At 36.0% G+C, this 23,254-nt stretch overlaps 3 protein-coding genes across 6 annotated transcripts in view; 2 read left to right on the plus strand and 1 right to left on the minus strand.

Annotated features, from left to right (window-relative positions):
• LOC118734168 (protein TIS11-like) overlaps positions 1 to 23,254 on the minus strand; it is a 95,960-nt gene that overhangs the window by 16,207 nt on the left and 56,499 nt on the right. The gene's annotated exons all lie outside the window — the stretch shown is intronic.
• LOC118734172 lies at positions 5,478 to 10,968 on the plus strand. Of its 4 annotated transcripts, none has more exons than XM_036463890.1 (6): positions 5,478 to 5,727; positions 7,654 to 7,724; positions 7,785 to 7,853; positions 9,302 to 9,483; positions 9,561 to 9,708; positions 9,763 to 10,968. In XM_036463890.1, exons 2-6 carry the CDS (start codon positions 7,667 to 7,669, stop codon positions 9,894 to 9,896), a joined length of 591 nt encoding a protein of 196 aa, XP_036319783.1. In that variant the 5' UTR covers positions 5,478 to 5,727; positions 7,654 to 7,666; the 3' UTR covers positions 9,897 to 10,968. The 4 variants fall into 4 exon arrangements, with proteins under 4 accessions (XP_036319783.1, XP_036319784.1, XP_036319781.1 ...); XM_036463891.1 differs by having other exon boundaries at positions 5,478 to 5,723; positions 9,561 to 9,691; positions 9,763 to 9,886; XM_036463888.1 differs by having other exon boundaries at positions 5,479 to 5,723.
• Positions 18,559 to 20,354, plus strand: LOC118734170. Its single transcript, XM_036463887.1, has 2 exons — positions 18,559 to 19,049; positions 19,083 to 20,354. The coding sequence occupies exons 1-2, from the start codon at positions 18,752 to 18,754 to the stop codon at positions 19,685 to 19,687; spliced, it is 903 nt and encodes a 300-aa protein (XP_036319780.1). The 5' UTR covers positions 18,559 to 18,751; the 3' UTR covers positions 19,688 to 20,354.

Raw genomic sequence — 23,254 nt, forward strand, 5'->3', positions numbered from 1 at the left:
CCTGATGGTCCTAAGTTTGGAGATTCGGCAACTGGTAAATCAGCACAAGCGGAAAAAGTGGGAAGAGCACTTGAAATCCTATAACTTCGCCTCTGGTGTGAGTAAGCTCGGGTCAACCGTGAGGTTCTTGTCCAACCCGACGAAGCGCGACGACAGGGAGGAAATTTTATTCCATGGTCGCACCTCGCCGAACCTGAAGAAATGCGCGAGCTATTTTAGCCAGCAGGTGAAACGTCGAGTGACCAGGAGGCTTCACAAACTGCCAAAAACCACATGTTTTCACCGGCGGCGAAGTGAAGGGGGCCATCGGGAAGGCGAAAGCCATTGGACCCGACGGAATCTGTATGCTGATGCTGAAAAATTTGGGGCCCGCTGGAGTAGCATACCTAACGGAGGTTCTTAACCTATTAATGGTCACTCTCATCATTCCTGATGTGTGGAAATCAGGGAGAGTGGTCCCACTGCTGAAACCGGGAAACCCACAACCAAAGGATACTCGTATCGGCCAATAACGCTCCTTTCCCGATCGTGAAGACACTAGAGGCCCTGTTACTCCCTTACTTCACCTTACTACCACCTGACCCCAGCGAAGCATCAGCATGGTTTCCGTATAGTGCACAGCACAACAACAGCACTTAACGTCATAAACACCCAAATAACTCGTGGCCTAAACCGCAATCGCCCCTGTGAGAGAACAGTCCTACTAGCGTTGGGCTTGTCAAAGGCGTTTGACACCGTCTGACATTCCACGCTAATGGGAAACATTGCGGCCTCCTCTCTCCCACAGGGACTTAAACGGTGGTCGGCGAATTATATGAGTGGTCGACAGTCGCCAGTAATCTTCTGAGATCAAACCTCGAAAACTAGAAGAATAAAGCAAGGGGTTCCACTAGGTGGTGTTCTGTCCTTTCCCACTTTACTGATCAACTTCTAAATCTCGAAGCTCCCTCAGCCACATGAGGAAGTTTCGCTGATCTCATACGCTCAGGATAAAGGGTGAACACACCAAAACTGCGACACTTAGAAATTACTACCAGAAACAAACTAGAAGGCTATTATTATTATTTTTTTTTGTATTATATAACTTGGAAGTTTAGATGTTATTAAAATGTTAAAATATTAGTTATTATTTGCTCCATATGCAAGTGATCGGTATTTTCATCGCACACGCGCCATCATGTTCTGCACGACTGCATCATCGACATTACGCGATGCGCACAACTACTTTGTTTTGCACTCTTCAATAATTTTCACTCTTTCACCTGTTTTCTTCAAGATTCCTTTGACAATTGACCAATATTCCCCAATAGGACGTGGCTCTGGGCTATTGGGTGGATTGCAGTCGTGAGGTACAAAATTGATGTTATTTGCATTATACCACGGCAATGTGTCCTTGGCATAGTGGCAGGTTGCCATGTCCGCCTAGAACGATGGCCTACTCCTTATCTGTTGATAAATGACAGAAGACGCCTTTTGAGGCACTCATCCCGATAAACTTGATCATTCATTATCCCGGATGGGAAAAAAGGGCTTCTCTTACGGCTGCAGCAACAAATAGCTTGCCAAACCATGTGGTTTTTGGAAATTTGGACTTCATTTTCAGCTTACAACTTTCAGGGGCATCTTGACGACTTGCAGCAGTATAAAAATCTTGACCTGCAATATATTTTGAATTATTATAAAAGTAGGTTTCGCAGTCCATAACAATGCAGTTGTATTTTTTAATTTAGAATTCATACAACTTCCGAATGCGGGATTTCGCTGTAACATTCTACTTTGCGCCTCGGTCTGGCGCTGTTTGAGCTGTCGAACATCTCAATGAAGCTTTCCGCTTTACCTTTTGTACGAAAAACTGCGATCTCCGTACGGATTTTGCAACATAACGCGACAAAATCTTCGGATCTCGCGAAAATGCACTGAGGACCTTCCGAGCACTGTTTTTATCACTTTGACCATGCTAACCCCCGCTCCCTGGTTTTCTCGTAACTGTCAGGCCTTATTTGTACCGATTAAAACCCTGCAAACTGCCGAATGTGCACTCTTTACTTTTTTAGCAATTTTACGTGTACTTAAGGCCGGATCATTTATAAACTCGTGCAAAATGGTTTGTCTCGTTTCTAGCTCGGTTGTCATTTTTAACTCAACTAGGAATCAAATTCAAATGAAATTTCTTCTACGTTCAACTAAGGTCATGGTCAACTTATGGTATTTGAATTTCAAAATATTTAATTCGTTTTGGGTAAGTTATAAGCTTCCCAAAGTGTCGCAGTTTTGGTGTGTTCACCCTTTAGAATTAGGCATTCACGTCGATGGCACACCAATACCGATAGTAAACAACCAGAAAATTTTAGTGGTTAGCTTTGATAGCCTACTCTCCTTCTCCACGCACAAAATCGCAGTTGTTAACAAAGTATAGAGCCGCAACAAGGTCCTCAAGTCGCTCGCCGGCAGCTCCTGGGGCAAAGACAAAGAAACGTTGCTGGCAACATACAAGGAAATTGGCCGGCCGATTCTAAATTATGCAGCACCAGTTTGGTCGCTACGGGCTTGTCAGAACGCCGCACTCTGGACAGCGACAGCCCACAGCACAGCGAGGCCCAAATGCGCTCCTTAAGGGTGCACAACAAAATGCTCCAAAAGACCACTGCTAGAGGAGGAGCCCCCGCCCATGCACATCAGGGGGCACCTATTCATATACAAGGATGCGGTCCATACATACATACATAGACCAACCACTGGACCGACGACGTATCGACGGATCAACGACATTCATAGGGAGTCGGTCACCATCTACCACCACTCCCGGCCTATTAATGACGTGATCGGAGCCCAATCACCACCTGTAGCAGAGACAGAGCTTCAACTGCCAAGAGAGACCCTCGTTACCCTGGCTCAGTTAAGGTCTGGATACTGTAGCCGCCTCAACAGCTACCTGCCCAGACGCGACCCCAATATCCCCAATGAGTGTGCGGCATTTGGGGACTCTCCGAACGACACCAACCATGTCTTCACATGCCAGCTCAATCCTACTCAACTAACACCACTCTCCCTTTGGTCCGACCCTATTTAAACAGCCCGTTTCCTGGGGCTACCGTTAATTGATCTTGACGACAATGCTTGAAGGACGAACCGAAATAGGCGGGGCTTAGTAGTGCCACTTCAACAACAACAACAACGCATATGGTTTATATTCTGGAGAGATACGAGTATTACGCTTGAAATAAATTCAATAATTCATGGTTTAAATACCCTAAATTAAAGACATGCCTTAAAAAAGACGAGAAGCTCGTGAGAAAGCGATGCCGGCGAAAAAAATGTATCTTCTTCTTCTTGATCGGCGCTGTAACCGCTTAAGCGATTTTTCCCAGAGCACAACAAAGCACTCCAGTCGTTTCTCTTTTGTGCTGATGCCCATTGGAAACAGGGTAGCCAACTCATTTTTGAGAATTCCCCGATTTCGAAAATGAAATTCCCCGATTTCCAGGAAATTTCGTAAAATTCCCCACATGGAGATCTCCTTATTTACAAAAAAAAAATGTTTGTTTATTTTGACATATTGTAGGTCTTTCTGTTTATTTACCTTTTAATGGAATTCAGCTATGTATGTATTCATAGACCAAACCAAATTTTATAAAGTTAGTTAACAAATAAAGAAAAAAAATTACATTTAATGTTTACAGTGGTCGAAAACATTTTAGACGCGCCAAATTTTGATAAGTTTTCACAATTATTATTATTTTTTTTTTGTTATTTGATTATTTTTTTATATAAATATAGTTAATTCTTTAACAAAAACTGTATAAATCCAAATTTCCAACTTTGTGTAATGTAAAAAAAAATCTACAAACTTTAGTACAAAACTCCACGTCACACGGAGCAGACGTGTAATCATTTGGCCCTGAAGACGGTTACCGCGGTGTAACCGAAATATATTGGAGAAAACTAAAAACCTGTGTTTTTAATTAAAATTCCATAAAAAATTTGACCTCGAGCCGGCAAAACCAACAAACTTTAGTAAACATTTCGAGCTTTTTAATTAGATTTTCTAGAAATTTTTGTTTTCAAATTTTTTTCCCGAAAGTGTTGCGGTTCTCTTCCACATAAAAAAGTGTGTTTATTCGTTATATGAACGCAAATGCGACCAATTAAACGGTAATTTGTATAATTTGCAGGATTGCATAATCAGTATTTTAGTTGCAGTTGCATTTCTTATGCGACTTTTTTACCTCATTATGAAATTAGTGCAGCAAAAAAAAAATTAATTAGTTAACACCCAATTCGTCACAAAAAGCAGTTCATCTTCCGATTCTGCACGTAAACTGAAAATTACCACAAAAAACGGTCCATTCCCCGATTCCCCAAGCAAACTCAATTTCCCCGCAAATCGGGGAATTCCCCACGAGTTGGCTTCCCTTGAAAATACCAAGTGTTTCTCCACCTGGTCTTTACATCCCAAAAGAGGCCTTCCTCTTCCTATGTTACCAGCATCGCGACCCGCGTTGAATACTTTCAGAGCTGGAGTGTTTCTGTCCATTCGTACGACATGACCAAGCCAACGTAGCCGCTGTATTTTAATTCTCCGCAATATGACAATATCCTTGTAAAGATCATACAGCTCATCATTCCATCGTTCAACATCAGATTAAATAAATCACAAGAAAGGGAGTAATCTTGTCTGAAACCTCGTTTGGTATCAAACGACTCGAGAGGTTCTTCATACCCTTCAGGCAAACGGTGACAATTTGCCACATAGTGTAAGTTGACAGGAGAAAAGAGTGCGACTACGGTTACCACTCTTGGTGATGCAGTGGGTATCAGTTCAGTTTTTGTTTACTTTCAGCATTCGTTAGCTCGTACGAAAAAAGCCGAATGGATAGGAGAATTACGGCGGCGAAATAATTAAAACGCCGACTTTATAATCACGCGGAGGGCATTAAAATACCAGAGAGGGAAAATAAACATTATTTTTTAAATTTTAACAAAAAAAATTAACAAGTTTTAATCGTCATAAAACAGTTATAACTATACTCACGTATTTGTGTTCGTAGTAATAAATTAAAAAAATAATAATAATTAATATTTGATTAAGAAGAATATTTCAGTTAAGAATAGTGATCATTCAGGAAAACTCAAAAGCTATAGCAGCGTGATTTCCGTTGTATCCTTTTCAGAGGTAGCGACACCCTAATAAGAAGAATAAGTTCCAAAATTTTCACGTCAAAATTTCAGTAAGTTGCGTCTGTATGGCCTTTTCAATTTCATAAATAATCATTGTTTTTAAGCGGAGAAATAAAACTCAATAATAATTATTATCTCTGAGCGAAAAAATAAAAATCATAAAATAATCATTATTTGTGATCGAAAAAATAAAAATCAAATAATAATCATTTCCGTTGAGCGAAAAATATAAAAATCATAAAATAATGATTAAATGCTGATTTAAATTATTTTACTCATAATAATTACCATCCCTGAATAATACACATTTTTCCGTACGTCTTTACTCTAGAAAACATGAGCCGGCGATCGAAAATTATAAGTTCGACGTAATAAAACTTCTTGCTCGGCACATAGATGTGAACCAGCTGATTTATTTACATGTGAAACGTTTATAGAAAAGAAAAATAAAAGCATTTTCGTGTGTGAAGTGATTCGCGTTTTTATTAAATTGTGGACATTAATAAATCAAATAAAATGCTGGGAAGTCGGCGAAACTTAAAAAGGTTGGTAAGCAATAAAAGAAAAGAATTTTTATCTAAACTTCAATATAAACCAACCAGCGAGGTAGTGAATGTCTCGGTGGCATCTGAACCACGCGATTATGAGTCTCATTTGCAATCAAATGCAAATATAGTTTCTGGAAATGATCCTACTAACAGTGTGCGTCCAATTTCTTTAAAAGAGCAGCTAAAAGATTGGGCTTTGAAACACAAGCCAAGTAGGGAGTGTTGCAATGATATACTTGCAATTCTTGCTAGACAAAATCTCGATGTCCCAAGAGATATTAGAAGCCTCATACCAAAAAAAAACAAGTTGGTTATTAAGAGTGTACCTCCTGGGTTTTATTCTCATTTTGGCATAGAAAAACAATTAATGTCTTTGGGTGATTATGTTTCTCAATTCGAAGAAATCGTTTTCGACATAAATGTTGACGGAATACCTTTGTTTAGAAGCTCAAGGGTTCAACTCTGGCCAAATTTGATAAGAATTTTAAACTTTCAAGTCAATAACATTTTGCCAGTAGGTATATACATTGGAAAACAAAAACCAAAAGATTTAGAAGTTTATTTGCTGGATTTTGTTCAAGAATATGATAATCTTTCGAAGACTGGTATTTGCGTTAGTAATAAAATAGTTAAGCTTAGATTGAGGGCGGTGATTTGCGATGCTCCGGCTACAGCTTTTATATGTGGCACAGTTGGACACACATCTTCCCACGGTTGTTCCAAGTGTACACAGGTAGCACGGAAAATCGATCAGGTTTTGACGTACACTACAAATTCAGACAAACTAATTACAGATGAAGATTTCACGGAGAGGCGACTGAAAAATCACTTCCAAAAAAAGTCTTAATATAAAAATGGTAAGCCAAATTGCTCTTGACACTATGCACCTTATTGATTTAGGGGTGGTAAGGAAATTTCTAATACGCTTGCTGAACAACAAAATCAGTTTGGAGTACAAAAACTCCTAAGGAAAATCTTAGTACCATTTCGACTAAATTAGTCTCCCTTATAAAGTATATTCCACTAGAATTTTCCCGTCGACCGCGAGGTTTTGAAGACATTGTTCATTGGAAAGCAACGGAATATCGCCAATTTTTGCTTTATACAGAGTTACTGGCATTAAAAGGAAGCATTCATGATGAACTCTACTATGAATTCCTCTTACTCCACTGCTCATGCAGACTTCTATCGTGTCCAAGATCCTACGAAAAAAATACATCGCTTTGTCAAAATATGCTAGACCTATTTGTGGAAAACTTTCCGATAGTTTTCAAAGAAAATAATGTGATCTATGATGTACACAGTCTTTTACATCTTACCGAGTGTGTAAAGCAATTTGGTGTTTTGCAAAATTTTTCGGCCTATGGCTTCGAAAATTATCTTCAGATTTTAAAAGGCTACGTAAAAAAACCACAATGCGTACTCAAGCAAATTTACAATAACGTTAAACACGAAAACCGTCGCATTTCATCATAACAGGAAGGATTTGTAGAAGAGAAAAATCGTGTTAAAAAGTTTGTGACCTCAAAATATATTTTTAGTACCAAATTCCCTGATAACTATTGCTTTATCTTACCGGATATTCCCCTCACAATCAAAATATTTGATAAAAAGAACAATCTTGTAACCGGAAAGCGATTTCTAAATCAAACGCATTTTTTTAGTCAGCCTATAGATTCGTTAAAGCTTTTAGGAATATGTTTAGTCGATGAAAATATTAATGACTTAGAGGAGAGTTTTCCCACATCCAAAATTAAATGCAAATGTATAGGCTTACCATACCAGAACAAAATTTTTTTAGTTCCAATCCTACATGGCTGCTTTTAAACAAACATAACTAAATTAAACAATCGAAAACCAAATTGCATGTACACATATATAAGTTATATAAAACTCTAACTTACCTTTTTTATCAACATTTTTCAAGGGAAATCCCAAAAATGCAAAATCGAGCATTAAAGCACCTTAACTCAAAGGGCGAACAGGTTCTACTCGAAGGCAAATATTTACTACATTTAAGATTTCCAGGTTTTACGTATTAACTTCATTTTATTACAGGTGAAAAACGATGTGAAAATTGTAAGAGGTTAGAGGACAAAATTGATCAAAAATTCCAAGAACTAGAAGGTAAATGCATATTCAACGCAAAATATGCTAATTGACATGTTATAGTTGTGTATTAAGCTGCCCCAAGATCGATGAATCTTCATCGATCAACATAAAATTTTTCATGCGTGCTTTTTTTATACACAACGGTCATTTACTTCAATAGTAGCTGTGTTTTATTTGTCCAGAATTTAAGCTATTAGCTTATTTTGTATGGAGGACGTACCCAACATAATTACAGCGTGGCGACGAATAACTGTTACCCAGGTTTTTTTGAGAAATAAAAGGGTCCTTCATTACTTTTGCGAAAAAAGTATTTTATTGTTAATTTTCCACAGATTTTACTTTAGTTGTTTTAATTAGTTTTTAAATTTTAACCCTTATTTACATTTGCCAGCAGTGTAAACTTTGAGAGAAAAGTTCACTTGGCACGCAAGTCTTTTTCAGGTGTATTTTTTCTTAGGCATTGTATAAAAAAAGACAAAAAAAGAGAAAAACTGTATAGGGTTGTTCGAATGAATGGCCGTCCTAGTCACCAGTTCCGAGTCTATTAGATTTTTGAGTATGAGGCCTTGTGCTAGACAGAAGGGGGAGTATAAGGGACTCAAAATGGAGAAAATTAGCCTATGGTTACAGAAGATATGGAATAAATTAATTGACGAAGGCCTGCGTGCCAAATTAACTTTTCTTTCAAAGTTTACACTGCTGCCAAATGTAAATAGGGATTAAAATTTAAAAACTAATTAATACAACTAAAGTAAAATCTGTGGAAAATTAACAATAAAATACCTTTTTCGCAAAATCTATAAAGGACCCTTTTATTTCTAAAAAAACCCTGGGTAACAGTTATTCGTCGCCACGCTGTATATTGGCTTATGAAAAGCTATCTTGGCTTGTATATTGAACAAGAGGCATTGCCATTCAGCATCAGAAATTTTCTCCTTCAGCCAATCAGAAAGAGGCGAAAGCTTACTTTGACACTATTTGCAGTCAAACAACTGTCAAAATTAGGCTAACATTGGAAATAAGCTAATTTCGTTTTATTTGACCAAGATTTAGCTATTTGCTTGTGATGGTTGAATAAAACATGCCTAGTGTTAAAATTCAGAATAATAAAATATCGAGTTAAGTAGGCAGAAACGATCGCTACCTCTTCTTCTGTGTTGTGTAAAAAATGTCATAGCTCTACCGATTACCAGTTACTCACTAGAAAAAAATATGTATTCATTTTTACTATGGAAGTATATGTAAATTGAAAGCTTTACAGCCGTTTTTCTCGAGTTTTTGGTTTTTTGAGTTATGACAGTATTGAAGTAAATGATCGATATATTTAACGAGCTTCTGACCCTATTATGATATTCCCGGTGAAATTTTTGATATTTCAAAGCAGCTTAATATTCACATTGCCCAAAGTTCAAAGAAATATTTATTGTATCTTTATTAAAACTATTTCCTATCATTTTTTCCAGATAGAACGAATCATCAAAATACAATTATAATGGAAGCTTTGGCAGAACAAAATGTCCTAATTAATAGGCTTATTTTCCAAGATGCAGAAAACTTGAAAGTGACATCCACTTTCCCAATAAAAAGCGATAATGAACTTAAAGAGCTAGACCAAAAAATTGATGATTCTAACATTAAAAACTATGTAAGTATTTGTAAAATTTTACAATAGTAATTTTTTAATTTATTTATATACTTTTGTTTTTATTTTTATTTTAATAGGTAAATATAGTTAAGAAAATTATTTGTAATAATTTGCAGGAAAACATTGACCTACTATTGGAGCCTGAATTTCTTTATGAATATAATATTGACGGCAGTCATGGAAAGAAACGATTGAAAGAGTATAAAATGTTTGAAGTTATGAAAGGTTTGCTAGAGTAAATTGTGGAAAGTAAATTTACTAATTTTTATTTTTTCTCAGATTGCGTTATTTCGATATATGGCGCAGAAGGTGCTGAAGAAAAAATACGAAAAGCGATTCATTTATCAAAGAAGCGGCAGTTAAAAAAGTTGCTTACGAATAAAAGAAATGCCACCAGCGATGTTAATAAATAATGAGTATAAACTCCTTTAAAGCCAATTGACGAAATTCGATGAATTCTTTTTTTAAAATGAAGTTTTGTATTATTTTTCACATATTTTTCTTTACATTAATGATTCAATGATTTTCTAAACAGGATACAAGAAAACTGAGTAAGTGTATGGTGTCTTTTAATATTAGCATTGTTTTTCAAACTAAATTTTATTTTTTTGTTAATTTTGCATTAAACTGGGCTAAGTTTTAACAGACACCGTATAAATCCGATTTTCGAACTTTGTACGAAATGTATGAGAATTTTGTAGTTTCACCTAAACTTCAAACTATTTAATAAGAATTTAATAAAAATCGAGTATGTAGTTTTATACCCCATTCAAATTTAGTATAATATTGTGCAAACTTTAAATGTCTTAAAGTACATACATATGTACATAAAGTATTCTGAGATTTCTCTTTATATGGAAGAAAATGCGTGACACCGACAGCATAAAAATTATCAAAAATCAACACGAACTTTAAGACATTTACAGTTTGCACAATATTATACTAAAATTGTACGGGCTATAAAAATGCACACTCGATTTTTTTTAATTCTTATTAAAAAGTTTGTGGTTTAGGTGAAACTCCAAATTTCTCATACATTTCGTATAAAGTTCAAAAATTGGATTTATAGTGTTTGTTAAACCTTAAGCCATATTTTTATACAGTATGGATTAACAAAAAAATATTTAATATGAAAAGCATTGCAAATAGTAAAACTAATCATCGTATATCAGTTTTGTGACTAAGGGTATATTAATATGTTACATTCGTTATTAAATTGATTTTTTTTGCTTAAAATATGTAACAAAATAGTAGTAGTCGACATTTGACCACTTTCGAATATTATTCTTTTGTGTGTTTAATGCTCGTTAAATTTTTATAAGTGAATAGCACATTAAATAACAGGACCCATATACATATGTACATAAATCGAAACGTAAAAAATGCATGTATATTTCGAAAATAAGCTGAATTTCTTTTTTCTATGAATAAATAACGTAAAAAAAAATTTTAAGAAATCATCAGTTCTAAGAAGGGCAGGGAGGTATTCGTGATAGGTTCTTTTAAACAAGTCACGAAACGGGTAAAGTGGGTTTGCCAGGGTACAGGTTTTCTCAGGTCGTCACAGTTCTGCCACCGGAGTCTCTATGCGGTGGCAATCGGTCACTGCCAATGACAACTCCGTGTTAAAGTTGCCGGTCGTTTTCATATAATTGAACCGGAATTGTGATCGGTATCTTCTCTTTCAGACAGGTATGTGATATATCCAGTGCCGGTGCTTTTGCCTGCAGGGTAATTCTAGCGTACAGACATCGCAGCATAAAGTGGACAAATAGATATGTGTCGATCCTATCCTCGCGAGTCTTTTCCATTGTGAGACGTATTTTGAATCCTGGTCTATGGTGGATTTGCCAGGTCTAAAGCCACACTCATAAAGCGCAATCTTGTAACTTATGCTTAGAAGGCTTATCCCGCGGAGATTTGCGCGTATGGCGGGGTCGCCTTTCTTGCTGATTGGGAAGCCCGCACTTAAATTCCAGTCGCGGGGCATGCGTTTATCTGACCATATTCTGCATAAGAGTTAATGCATGCACCTTATCAACTCCTCGGAGTCGTACTTGAATAGTTCCCTTGGCAGGCTGTTGTTTTTCAGCAGCGTAATTGCTATTCATATCTCGCCATAGTCCATCATCATCGACACTGGGGTATCGGGTTCGTCTTCTCCACAACTTTCAGTGCTGCTGCCATTCAGTAGGAAGGGGAAGTGTTGCCTCTATAACACTGTAGTGAAAACTCAAGTTTTGACATGACACAAAAAACGCCGAGACACGTAAATTTAATTTTTGGTCGAAGATTATGGATCTGTACACCATTTTTCCAGATGAGGCCATTTTTCCAAGATATTTTAATTTTTTAACAAAAAAATTAAAATAAAATTGTAAGGAAAAAATAAGAATTAATATTATTAATATTTTTATTGAGCTTTGTACCACGATTGTTTATTAGGAAAAATTGAAAAAGCAACAACGTCTAAGCGGTAGAAGTTATAGCAGCTATTTCGGATATCACCACATCTCCTCATCAGACTTCTTTTTTTTCTAGACTTCAGCAGGGATCGAACCTGCGTAATCGATGTGCAAAGTCAGAAGCGTTAACCACTGAGCTATGTACATCCCGTAAACTCTTGTTGCTAATTCATTTTCCTTACTGAACCCACTACTATCAAGTGCAGCTGATTTGCCGCTATTTAAACTTGACAGCGTGGTTGTTGTTGTCAATTCTATACATCCATTTGCTTATTTGCTTTATTGTATAGTTTCAGGCAGTCACTTCCTAAACTATGTATTTGTCAATGTTATTGTGGCTTTTTAACATTTTATTTTTAATATTTTTATTGAGCTTTGTACCACGATTGTTTATTAGGAAAAATTGAAAAAGCAACAAAGTCTAAGCGGTAGAAGTTGTAGCAGCTATTTCGTCTAGAAAGTCTAGAAAAAAAAAGAAGTCTGCTGAGGAGATGCGGTGATCTCCGAAATAGCTGCTATAACTTTTACCGCTTAGACTTTATTGCTTTTTAAATTTTTCCTGATAAACAATCGTGATACAAAGCTCAATAAAAATATTAAAAACTAGCAGACCCGGCAAACTTCGTCCCGCCTAAAATTAGATTTTTAATTTAAACATTTTGGTCCAACAGTTTCTCCAACAATCCACATTTACGATTTGTACTGGCACATTCGTCGGCTAAGACTATCGTTTGGTGGTCGTTTGCCGCCCTAAATAACCGAACGAACGTGTTATGTCCATGAGAAGTTCCCTGGTGGCAACAATGATCCGGGTCTATAGTGAATGTGCCCTAGAAACTTTATCTTGTTCAACAGAAATACAATATACATACATAAACTGATATGAAATACCTTAAAAGCCAGTTTCGCGAAAGCAATTTAAGTGAAAAATGATTTTTTTCTGTTAGGTTAAATTGCTTTCATGAAACTGGCTTTTAAAGTATTTCGACAGGTGGTGATTTGAGATTTACCACTGCACAACTCAACCCTGGTTTCTTCGAATAAAGCTTTAACGCATAATAATATTGGCAAATCACATCCATTGGGCCAATCGTAACACACGAGAGTTCGATATACTCAATGGTGCAAACAGGTCGAATTAGTCTGACATTTACGGCACCTTTTCTCACTTGTCAATTTTTAGTAATAACTCGACCTCAGTACAACCGGGCAGCTCTTTTTTGCAATTGGACTTCCATTACCGATTCCAATACATTTTTTGAATATTCGCCAAATCGGATCATAAAAAAGATTTTTAGTAATAACTCAACTCCAGCGCCAACTGGCGGATTAAGTTGTGAAACTAAACTATCCAGAGACCCACTCAAACACACACACAAAACTTTGTTAAAATCGCTGCAGCCATTTAGGATTTCACTCACATTATACCTACAGAAGAATTATATACACATTCAAAGATAAGTAAAAGTCAGTACGTTTGTACTTTACCACGCCCCCTTTTTAAAGAGCCCATTTTCCTCAATGAATATGGGATTAATTTCATATATCTCCATACGAAGTGTTACAGTACTGTACCATGAACTCTTCCAGAGATATGCAGTATGAAATTCGACTTGTATGGTAGGTGCCACGTCCCTTTTCCAATAACTCCAATTTTTCTCCATGAGTATGTGATTTATTTCATATACTTCCGTACTAAGTTCAAAACTTTGACCATGAACGCTTCCAGAAATATGCAGTATGAAATAATCGGGTTGTATGGGAGGTACAACGCCCTCTTTTCCAATAGCTCCAATTGTTGTGAAAGAATATGCGATTGATTTTATATATCTCCACACCAAGTTCCAGTACTCTACCATGAACATTCCCAGAAATATGCAATATGAAAAATTCGGTTTGTTTTGGAAGTGCCACGCGCCCTTTTCAAATACCTCCAATTTGTATCCAAGAGTATGATATTTATTTCATATATCTCTATCTACGCTACCATAAATACTGCCAGAGATATGCAATATGAAAAATTCGGCTTGAAAGGGAGGTGCCACACACCCTTTTCCAAAAGTCCAATTTTTCTCCAAGATTATGCGATCGATTTCATATGCGCCAATACCAAGTTCCATTACTCTACCATGAACACTTCCAGAGATATGCAGTATGAATATTCGGTTTGTATGGGGAGTGCCACGCCCCCTTTTCCGATAGCTCCAATTTTTTTCCAAGAGTATGCGATGGATTTCGTATATCTCTATACCAAGTTCCAGAACTCAACATCGAACATTTCCAGAGATATGGAGTATGAAAAATTCAGTTCGCATGGGAGGTTCCACGCCCCTTTTATATATCGAAATTGTTTTTAGCCGATAACCATCCTTTGAACGTCTACAGCAGGTGTCCGAAATTTCAAAAGAATCGGTTCAGCCGTTCTCGAGCTTTGCGATATACATAGATGGATAAGAGTTGCTGCTTTTAATATTGCGCTCACTTACGTACAAAAAAACATAGCAGCATGGTTTTTATGCGTAATTATATACATACATATGTATGTACATAAATATGCTATATATATAAATGTAAGTGCTAACAGACTCTACATACATAATTGCCTACATTATTAGTATGTTCCAATAGCAGTCCGGTTTACAGGATTTAGTCAGAACTTACAGGAAGTCGTTCCTATTGACATAAAACCTGTAAGTGGGAACACTTTTGAGAGAGTAACTGAGCAACTGTTTTTAGTCAGAAGTTAGGGGATTTAGTCCGCAGTTTTTTTCCTGTAAGTTCATGAAAAGTGTCAAACGATCAGCTGATTTGCATGTGCAAACAAAAATAGAAAGCGGTGTAAGCAAAGAACCTTATATTTGTAAAAATATGGAAGTAAACAACGAAATGTTTGAATATATATAGAATATAATAATTAGTTAGTGATATTTCAGCCAAATCAGTGTTGTACAAATAACATGTAACAAACCGACTGACGATTTTACAGGAAATAGTGCTTTTTGCGTTCCCGTGCACTTCTGCATCTGTTCTCCTTTTACTCTCACTTGAGAGAGTAAAATTGTAGTTTGACAGTTCCAAAGGTTTTAGTCCGAAGTTCAAAGGAACAGACTATATTTCTCCATAAACTGTACATATTCGTTTTTTGAGCATAAGAATCAACATTAACGTTAACATGTATATGTATACATAACCCTTGCTTTGCGCTGTATTCCGTACGAATTAACAGCAGATGGCGCTCTCAGCGCTGTTATGTGGGCATGTATGTTAGACTCATAGGATTTTTAAAGTCCTGCAGTTCCATTTTTATGGAAGTATTTAAACTTTTTTTCTGCCTAAGACAATGAGAAGCCCATCCAAAACCTATAACCGAAATTTCAAAAAAATCGGTACAGCCGATCTCGAGCTTTGCGAACAGAAAAAAAACGGCTTTCAAAATATATATTAGTATAGATAAAATGTTAATAAGCCACAATAACATTGGCAAATACATAGTTTAGGAAGAGCCTGCCTGAAACTATACAATAAAGCAAATAAGACAAGTAAGAAAGGCTAAACTCGGGCGAAACCGAATTTTACATACCCTCGCGTTATGTTCATTGTATGCATGTAATGTATTGATGCTTGCTAGTGCTTGACCATCTCCTCTGATTTGTGGCGTTCGCCTTGATGTTGTTACACATAGGGGAGGGACCTACACTTTTACGCCGACTCCGAACGGCGATTGTATGTTTATGGGAAGCTGTTTTTTCATGGCAGTAATACACTCAGATGTTTGCAATTACCTGCCGAGGGGCGATCGCTTTTAGAAAAAACGTTTGTTTTTAATGTTAGTCGAAACCTAGGCTCGATCCCCGGCTTTTGCTCGAAATCAGAGGTTTCATCTTAGGCGATTATGAATTTTAACGACAGAGTTAGCTGGGGCATGCCCACTTTTCAAAAATTTATAATGATCTTATTTTGTACTCCAGTAGTTACGAAAATACCGTAGATTTAAATTTTTGAAAATGCTGTTATTTGGGAGGGAGGCGCGGTTATTGTCCATTTCAATACCAAGCTGTCTATCTCGTTGAGATATCTCAAGTTTTGCTCGAATTATCTTGTAAACGGGCGGACGGACGGACGTTAAATCTGGCATAGCTTTATCGGGTTTTATATGCCTTTTAAGAATTTTGACATATAAGTACGTTCAATCATAAAAATACTAAGTTCGATTAAAAACGAGATTGATTGACTAGGCGTACATGCTAATTTGAAATAAATAAAGTTTGGAATAATTTTTACAAGATTTAATTAAAAATATATTACAATATTTTTAAATATAGTCATAAGCATTAGTTATGTGATAAATAGATAGAATTGCAAAGCAGAAGTTCTTAACAATAAAGATCTTAAAATGGTTTTGAAATAAATTTCGTATATTTTTACAAACCTAAAAAGATTTTATAGTTTACAGACTTATAACAATATAACTATACAAACTACATGATTTGCTTTGCTTAATATTCAAGGTTTACTTATGAGCATGTAATAATAAAATAATTAATTAATTTATTTTTTTTACTAAAAGTACTTATGTTTTAAAAATTACTTAATTTTAGCAGAACAGTCAGAAAAACTAGGATCAAACATTTGAATAACCTACAGAAATGCAAATGCCTATATGGTAACTGTGAATCGTTTCATAAGTTATTGCGCTAATCAAGTCTCTATCCATGTTCGAGAACGCCCAATCAATTTGAGACCCTATAGCTGTAGTCGAATATTGTAGATCTAATAACGAACTAAAATTGTTTTCTCTTAAAAGATGTGCAATTCTATTCGTAGTAGTCTTAAGGCATAGATTGAAATCCCCCACAATAATAATTTCCCTATTCTCAAAGTCATTGCAGATAATGTCACGTAATTCTGTTTCCAAGTCTCCAATAGGAAATTTGAATTTCTGTAAAGCACCAGCACATATATATTATATATGGCTTCTAAAGTCTTGCGAAGAGAATACTTTTGAATGGTTCTACAAAGTTGAATGGATGAAGCCATTTCAGACTTTGCATACACTAAAATGCCCCGTTTGTTTCTATTCCGCGTTGTAGTGCTATCTATCCTTAGATCATTTAATTGACTAAAGCCGGGAATTTCAAAATTTTCGAAGGGATTGCTCCATGTCTCGACGAAACATAATATATCCGAAGTCATCATCAAATAATCGCTTCTAACATCATCAATATGAGCATGAAGGCTCTGGGCATTATGATAAATTATTTGAAGTTTTGATGTTCGAGAGAGCATGAAACTAAAAGTGGATGTTAAGGATTTTGACGTTTTCAAGTCAACCAGTTCCTTGAATACAGGATCTGATTCTGTAAATGGACATGGGGGCACAAAATTTCCTAATATAAATAGACCATCAGCACTAGTGGCTCTACTGCAAGCTACATACAATGCTGCTCTGGGCATTCTAGCTCGTGTATGTACAACCACTTTGCTATACGACGCAACCTGGCTTTTATGAATCGTTATTCCCTCCGCTGGAACAACAGGAAATTGGTTTCTTTCAACAGTTATTTGCTCATTCCTTTTATATTGAAAAGTCCTTGTAGTGATACACATTACTTGTTAAACACTTGTTCTTAAAATACTTTGAATTATGAAAATATCTTGTTACATTTATTTATGTACGATCAATTTTGAGTTGAAAATTTTTATATTCATTCATTCAGTTTTCAATATTCAATAAAATAAAACCTGGAAAATTTGTTAAACTTAAAAAAACGAAAATTAAATATTTTTTAATATACCTAAAATTATATACCTAAAATTGGCGATCCTGCCAGGAGCAATTTTTAACAAAGATAAAATTTAGAAACGTGAAAATCGCTTTCGAGGACATTTGTCGAAATTGAATTCGACAACGGCTACAATAACAAAAGCAACCACAAATTATTACAACTCTTACGAACGCGATACGGCGCGTACAACAACATTTTTGAAAACAATAACGACGACGAATAGACGCGGCGATTTTATTGTATTGCATTAAGATTGCAAAGAATTTTTGCATTGCATCTAGTTAGCGAATACAAATGAAAACGTCGCTTGTGAACGCGTCCGATTTCGACTACTCGTCACCCCGTGTACGAGGGCGAATAACGGCGCACACTTCAGCAATACGAGCAGTCTCAGCTGCAACAGCAGCATCAGGAGCGATTGCAAGCAGAGCAAAACGACGGGCAACAGCTCCATCAGCAGCAACAGCAACAGCAAGAAGAACAGGAACGAGAACGAGAGCAGCAACAACGCAAACATCAATCGCCATTTGTGCAGCAACATTATTATCAACAACAATATTTGCGTCAGCATCGTTACCACGACGACAATCAGTCACAACAGAGGCAACAAAAGCAATATAAGCAGACATCACGACAACAACGCCAACAGGAAAGTTCTGCCGTTGCCACATCGACAATTGTCTATTATCATCCATCCTCATCGCGTTTAAAGCACTCGCCAAGTAGTTTTGCTGACGCTGAACAACAACAACAAGTACAAAATATCAACAAATGTCACAGAAACAGCAGTCGCAATTATAGTCGGCCGTATAGAAGCAGCAACAGTCACCAACATCTGTAACCTTAACAACAACCACAAAACATCCAGTCTTTAAACCGTCACCAATCAAAACATCTAAATAGATAAGTTTATGTTAGCGTAGTTTAGTTGTGTTAAATTTTACACTTAGACAATTTTATTTTATTTTTTTTTTAAATACAAAGAACAGTATTTTTTTTTGTAAACCTTCTTCCAATATGTTGCGTTCTCCTCAAGAAAAAGGTGCTGGGGATAGACTTGGTAGGTCTCTGATTGATATTGAAGATCCCTGTGAGGTGTCACAAGATAATATACGTAATCCGTATGACAGGTCTGAAATTTGTGCTACTTCGGTAAAATTACCACAATTTTGGTCTAACTGTCCTGAAGCACGCTTCGTGCATGCCGAGATGCAATTTGCTACAAAGGGAATTAGTAGGGATTCGACCAAGTACGAGTTCGTTATAACTGCCTTGCCTCAAGAAGTTATTGCGAATGTACTTGATGTTATACAAAATCCACCTCAGACTGAGACTTATGCAAATTTAAAAAAAGTTCTCATTGACCGACATTCTTTAAGCGAGCAGAGAAGACTTGATAAAATTTTGTCAGATACTGAGATAGGGGATCGCAGACCTTCCGAGTATTATAGGACCCTTGGTCAGTTAGCGGGTAGCACTATAGACCCGATTTTCTTAAAAAATATTTGGTTGCGGAAACTACCTAAAAGTTTGTATGTTGCATTAACCAGCGCTAATTTAAATAATATTAATGATCTCTTGCAACTCGCAGATAAAATTTGGGAAATTACCAGTGGTAGTGAAATTTGTGCTGTTAAAAGTAAAGTACTTACTTCTTCAAATAATTTTGATGACTTAGGGAAAATTGTGGAAGATTTAGCGAAGGTTACGACGAAAATGTGTGAAAGTTTTAATCGTTTGCAGTTGGACATTAATGAGATTAAAACGCAAATATATGATAGACCATCACGATCAAGAAGGAGGTATTTTAGTAATAATAAAAATTCCCAGTCACGTAGTAAGTCTCAATCTAAAAATTGGGTCTGTCGGTACCATTTCCGTTTTGGTAGTAAAGCACGTAAGTGTGAAGAACCGTGTGCCTTTAAAAGAAATAATTCTGACTCGACAAACTAGGACATGCTGTTGTTGCAGCGACTAACAATGGCAATTTGAAATTTTCAACACGTCGCTTATTTGTATTAGACAAAGAAAGTAAGCTTAAATTTTTAATAGACAGTGGTGCCGAAATTTCAGTTCTTCCTTCCTCCAAATTCAAAATTCACAAACGATCTTCCGACATTATTTTAACTGCTGCAAATGGCAGTATGATTTCGACCTATGGAAAGAAATTATTAAATGTTAATTTGGGACTTCGTCGGGAATTTCCGTTTGTATTTCTTATTGCTGACATTTCTAAACCCATCATTGGGGCAGATTTTTTAGGGAAGTATGGACTCTTAATAGATATTAAAAATAAGAGGTTAATAGATCCCTTAACTAACTTGTCTGTCGACGCAATATCTGCGTTTTGTAATATCTCTTTGCCAAAAATATTTTCGGTTGAAAACCAATATACAAAGCTTATAAAGAATTTTCCTTCATTAATTTCTGAACCAGATTATAACAAAAAAGTTGAGCATTCGACAGTTCATCATATCATAACAAATGGAGTATTACCATTCTGTAGCCCGAGACGCTTAGATCCAATCAAATACAAAATAGCAAAGGCTGAATTCGATTTTTTACTGAAATCCGGGATATGTCGTCCATCTAAATCCCACGGAGCATCGCCACTGCACCTGGTACCTAAAAAAGACGCAACTGACTGGCGGCCTTGTGGCGACTACCGAAGAGTTAACTTGATCACGATACCCGACCGATATCCGTTACCACACATTCACGATTTACATATTGAATTTCAAAATAAGAAAATATTTTCAAAAATAGATTTAGTTAGGGCGTACCACCAGATACCAGTTGCAGAGGAAGATATCCATAAGACAGCTATAACCACACCATTTGGAATGTTCGAATTCGTCAGGATGCCTTTTGGCTTACGAAATTCAGCACAAACATTTCAAAGATTCATAAATGAGGTGTTACACGATTTAGATTTTACTTTTGTTTATCTGGACGATATATTGATAGCTAGCAAAGACGAAGCAGAACATTTAAAGCATTTAAATATGCTATTCCAGCGTTTAGATAAGTACGGTTTGAATATTAAGCCATCTAAATGCATTTTCGGAGCAGAAAAGATCAGTTTCCTAGGGTATAACATATCATCCGAGGGTATACAACCATCAGAGGAAAAAGTCCGATCTATTCTTGATTTCGGTCAACCAATAACTATCAAACAAATGCAGAAGTTTGTAGGAATGGTGAACTTCTATCATAGGTATATACCAAAACTTGCCGCAATGCTTGACCCAATATATAGCATGATAACAAAAGCATCGAAGAGCAAAGATAAAGTGCTCCAATGGACTGATGAATCAGTATATGCATTTAAGCAAGTTAAAGAGAGTTTTGCTAGGAAAACACTGTTAACGCATTTCAACAGTAATGCAATTCTGTCTATTGCTGTACATGCATCGAGTAGAGCTATTGGGGGTGTTCTACAACAGGAAGTTAAACATTCTAACCGCTTGCATTCTTTTCAAAGAAACTAAACCCGTCTGAATGTAAATATAGTACTTTTGATAGAGAATTACTTGCTGTTTATTTAACTATTAAGCATTTCAGACATTGGTTAGAAGGTAGATCTTTTGCAGTATATACAGATCACAAGCCGCTTACATTTGCTATGAACTCAAAAGCTGAGAGAAGCCCAAGGCAAACCAGACAGTTAGAATTCATATCTCAATTTACTAGTGATATTAAATACATAAAAGGAGATTTAAATTGTGTTGCAGACGCATTATCGAGGATTCCTGAAGTTACAGCATTAGAAGCTACTGACCTGAACTTAAGAAGATTATTTGATGAACAAAACAAAGATGAAGAAATTAAATTATTAGTATATGATCAAAATTGTAGACATAGACTAGAGTTAATAGCAATACCCTCTTTAAATATTCAAATTTGGTGTGAAACGTCACTTAGTTCAACAAGGCCATATGTCCCGCAAATGTTACGAAAATTAGTTTTTGAGAAATTACATAATATAGCTCATGTAGGTGTTAAAGCAACACGTCGGTTGATCACAAGTAGATATTTTTGGCCAGGGATGAACAAAACTATAAATCAGTGGACAAAAGAATGTGTTAACTGTCAAAAATGTAAAACTTATAGACATACAAAATCTCAAGTTTCGAAAATACCAATTCCAAAAGGACGTTTTGAGCACATACATTTGGATATCGTTGGACCTCTTCCTTTATCACACGATTTTAAATTTATTTTAACTATTATCGATAGAAATTCCCGTTGGCCAGAAGCATATCCACTTCGAAATATTTCGGCGGAAAATGTTACAGAAACTTTCTTCCGCGAATTTGTTTCACGTTTTGGAGTTCCACTGACAATTACAACAGATCAGGGCACACAGTTTACTTCTCAGATTTTTACTGAACTAACAAAGCTTTTAGGAAGTCATAAGATTACAACCACTGCCTACCATCCGCAAGCTAACGGAATGGTCGAACGGGTTTGCGATCATCCTACAAAGAAGACATTCACGCTACAGCAGCGGAGATGTTATACGGCGAAAATTTAAGGCTTCCTTCGCAAATGGTAGTTCGGTCTGAAACAAAATTTGATTCATCTGATGTACTGAATAAATTAAAGCAAAATCTCAAAAATTATGAATCGAAAGTATGTCATCATAAAGATTCACTTGTTTATATTCCAAAAGATTTATATAATTGCAAATTTGTTTTAGTAAGAATTGATAGGAAAAGAACTGGTTTACAGGAACCATATGAAGGACCGTTCGAGGTTATAGAAAAGACACCGAAGTGGTTCAAAATTAATTATCACAACAAATTAGTAAATATTTCTATAGACAGAGTTAAGCCTGCATTTCTATATGGAAGTAAACTTAGTTCATCCAGCAAGACGAAGCGAGTTACTTTTAATTTGTTAGATATGAAAGTTTTTGGAAGAGGGGAGTAGTGTAGTGATACACATTACTTGTTAAACACTTGTTCTTAAAATACTTTGAGTTATGAAAATATCTTGTTACATTTATTTATGTACGATCAATTTTGAGTTGAAAATTTTTATATTCATTCATTCAGTTTTCAATATTCAATAAAATAAAACCTGGAAAATTTGTTAAACTTAAAAAAACGAAAATTAAATATTTTTTAATATACCTAAAATTATATACCTAAATCCTCACTGTTTTTTCAATTGGCGTCCAAGAAGCATCACTAGGATGAGACTATCTAGATCTAGCCAACAAACCCACTGATGGTTCCAAAAACTTTAGCCAAAGAGTTGATGGCATCGATGATTCGAAATCAATATGCATCAGTTGGCCAGTTGCACCATTTACTAACCCATCACCTGTATTGATATTAACAGTTATCATATATTTGGCAGTAGTCTTCAATGTCAAGTTATACGACAGGCCCTGAGTTTCAGAATTTTTAAAAAGCTTGACCCTATCTAAAATATTGGAAGTTTGTCCTCCGATAGCAATACCTTTAACAACATCTTTGGCAGTAGATAAAATGGCTGAAGTTGAGATCTGAC

This window comes from Rhagoletis pomonella, unplaced genomic scaffold (assembly GCF_013731165.1).
Source record: "Rhagoletis pomonella isolate Grant_MI unplaced genomic scaffold, Rhpom_1.0 Rhpom_scaffold_00002, whole genome shotgun sequence".
Lineage (NCBI taxonomy): Eukaryota > Metazoa > Arthropoda > Insecta > Diptera > Tephritidae > Rhagoletis > Rhagoletis pomonella.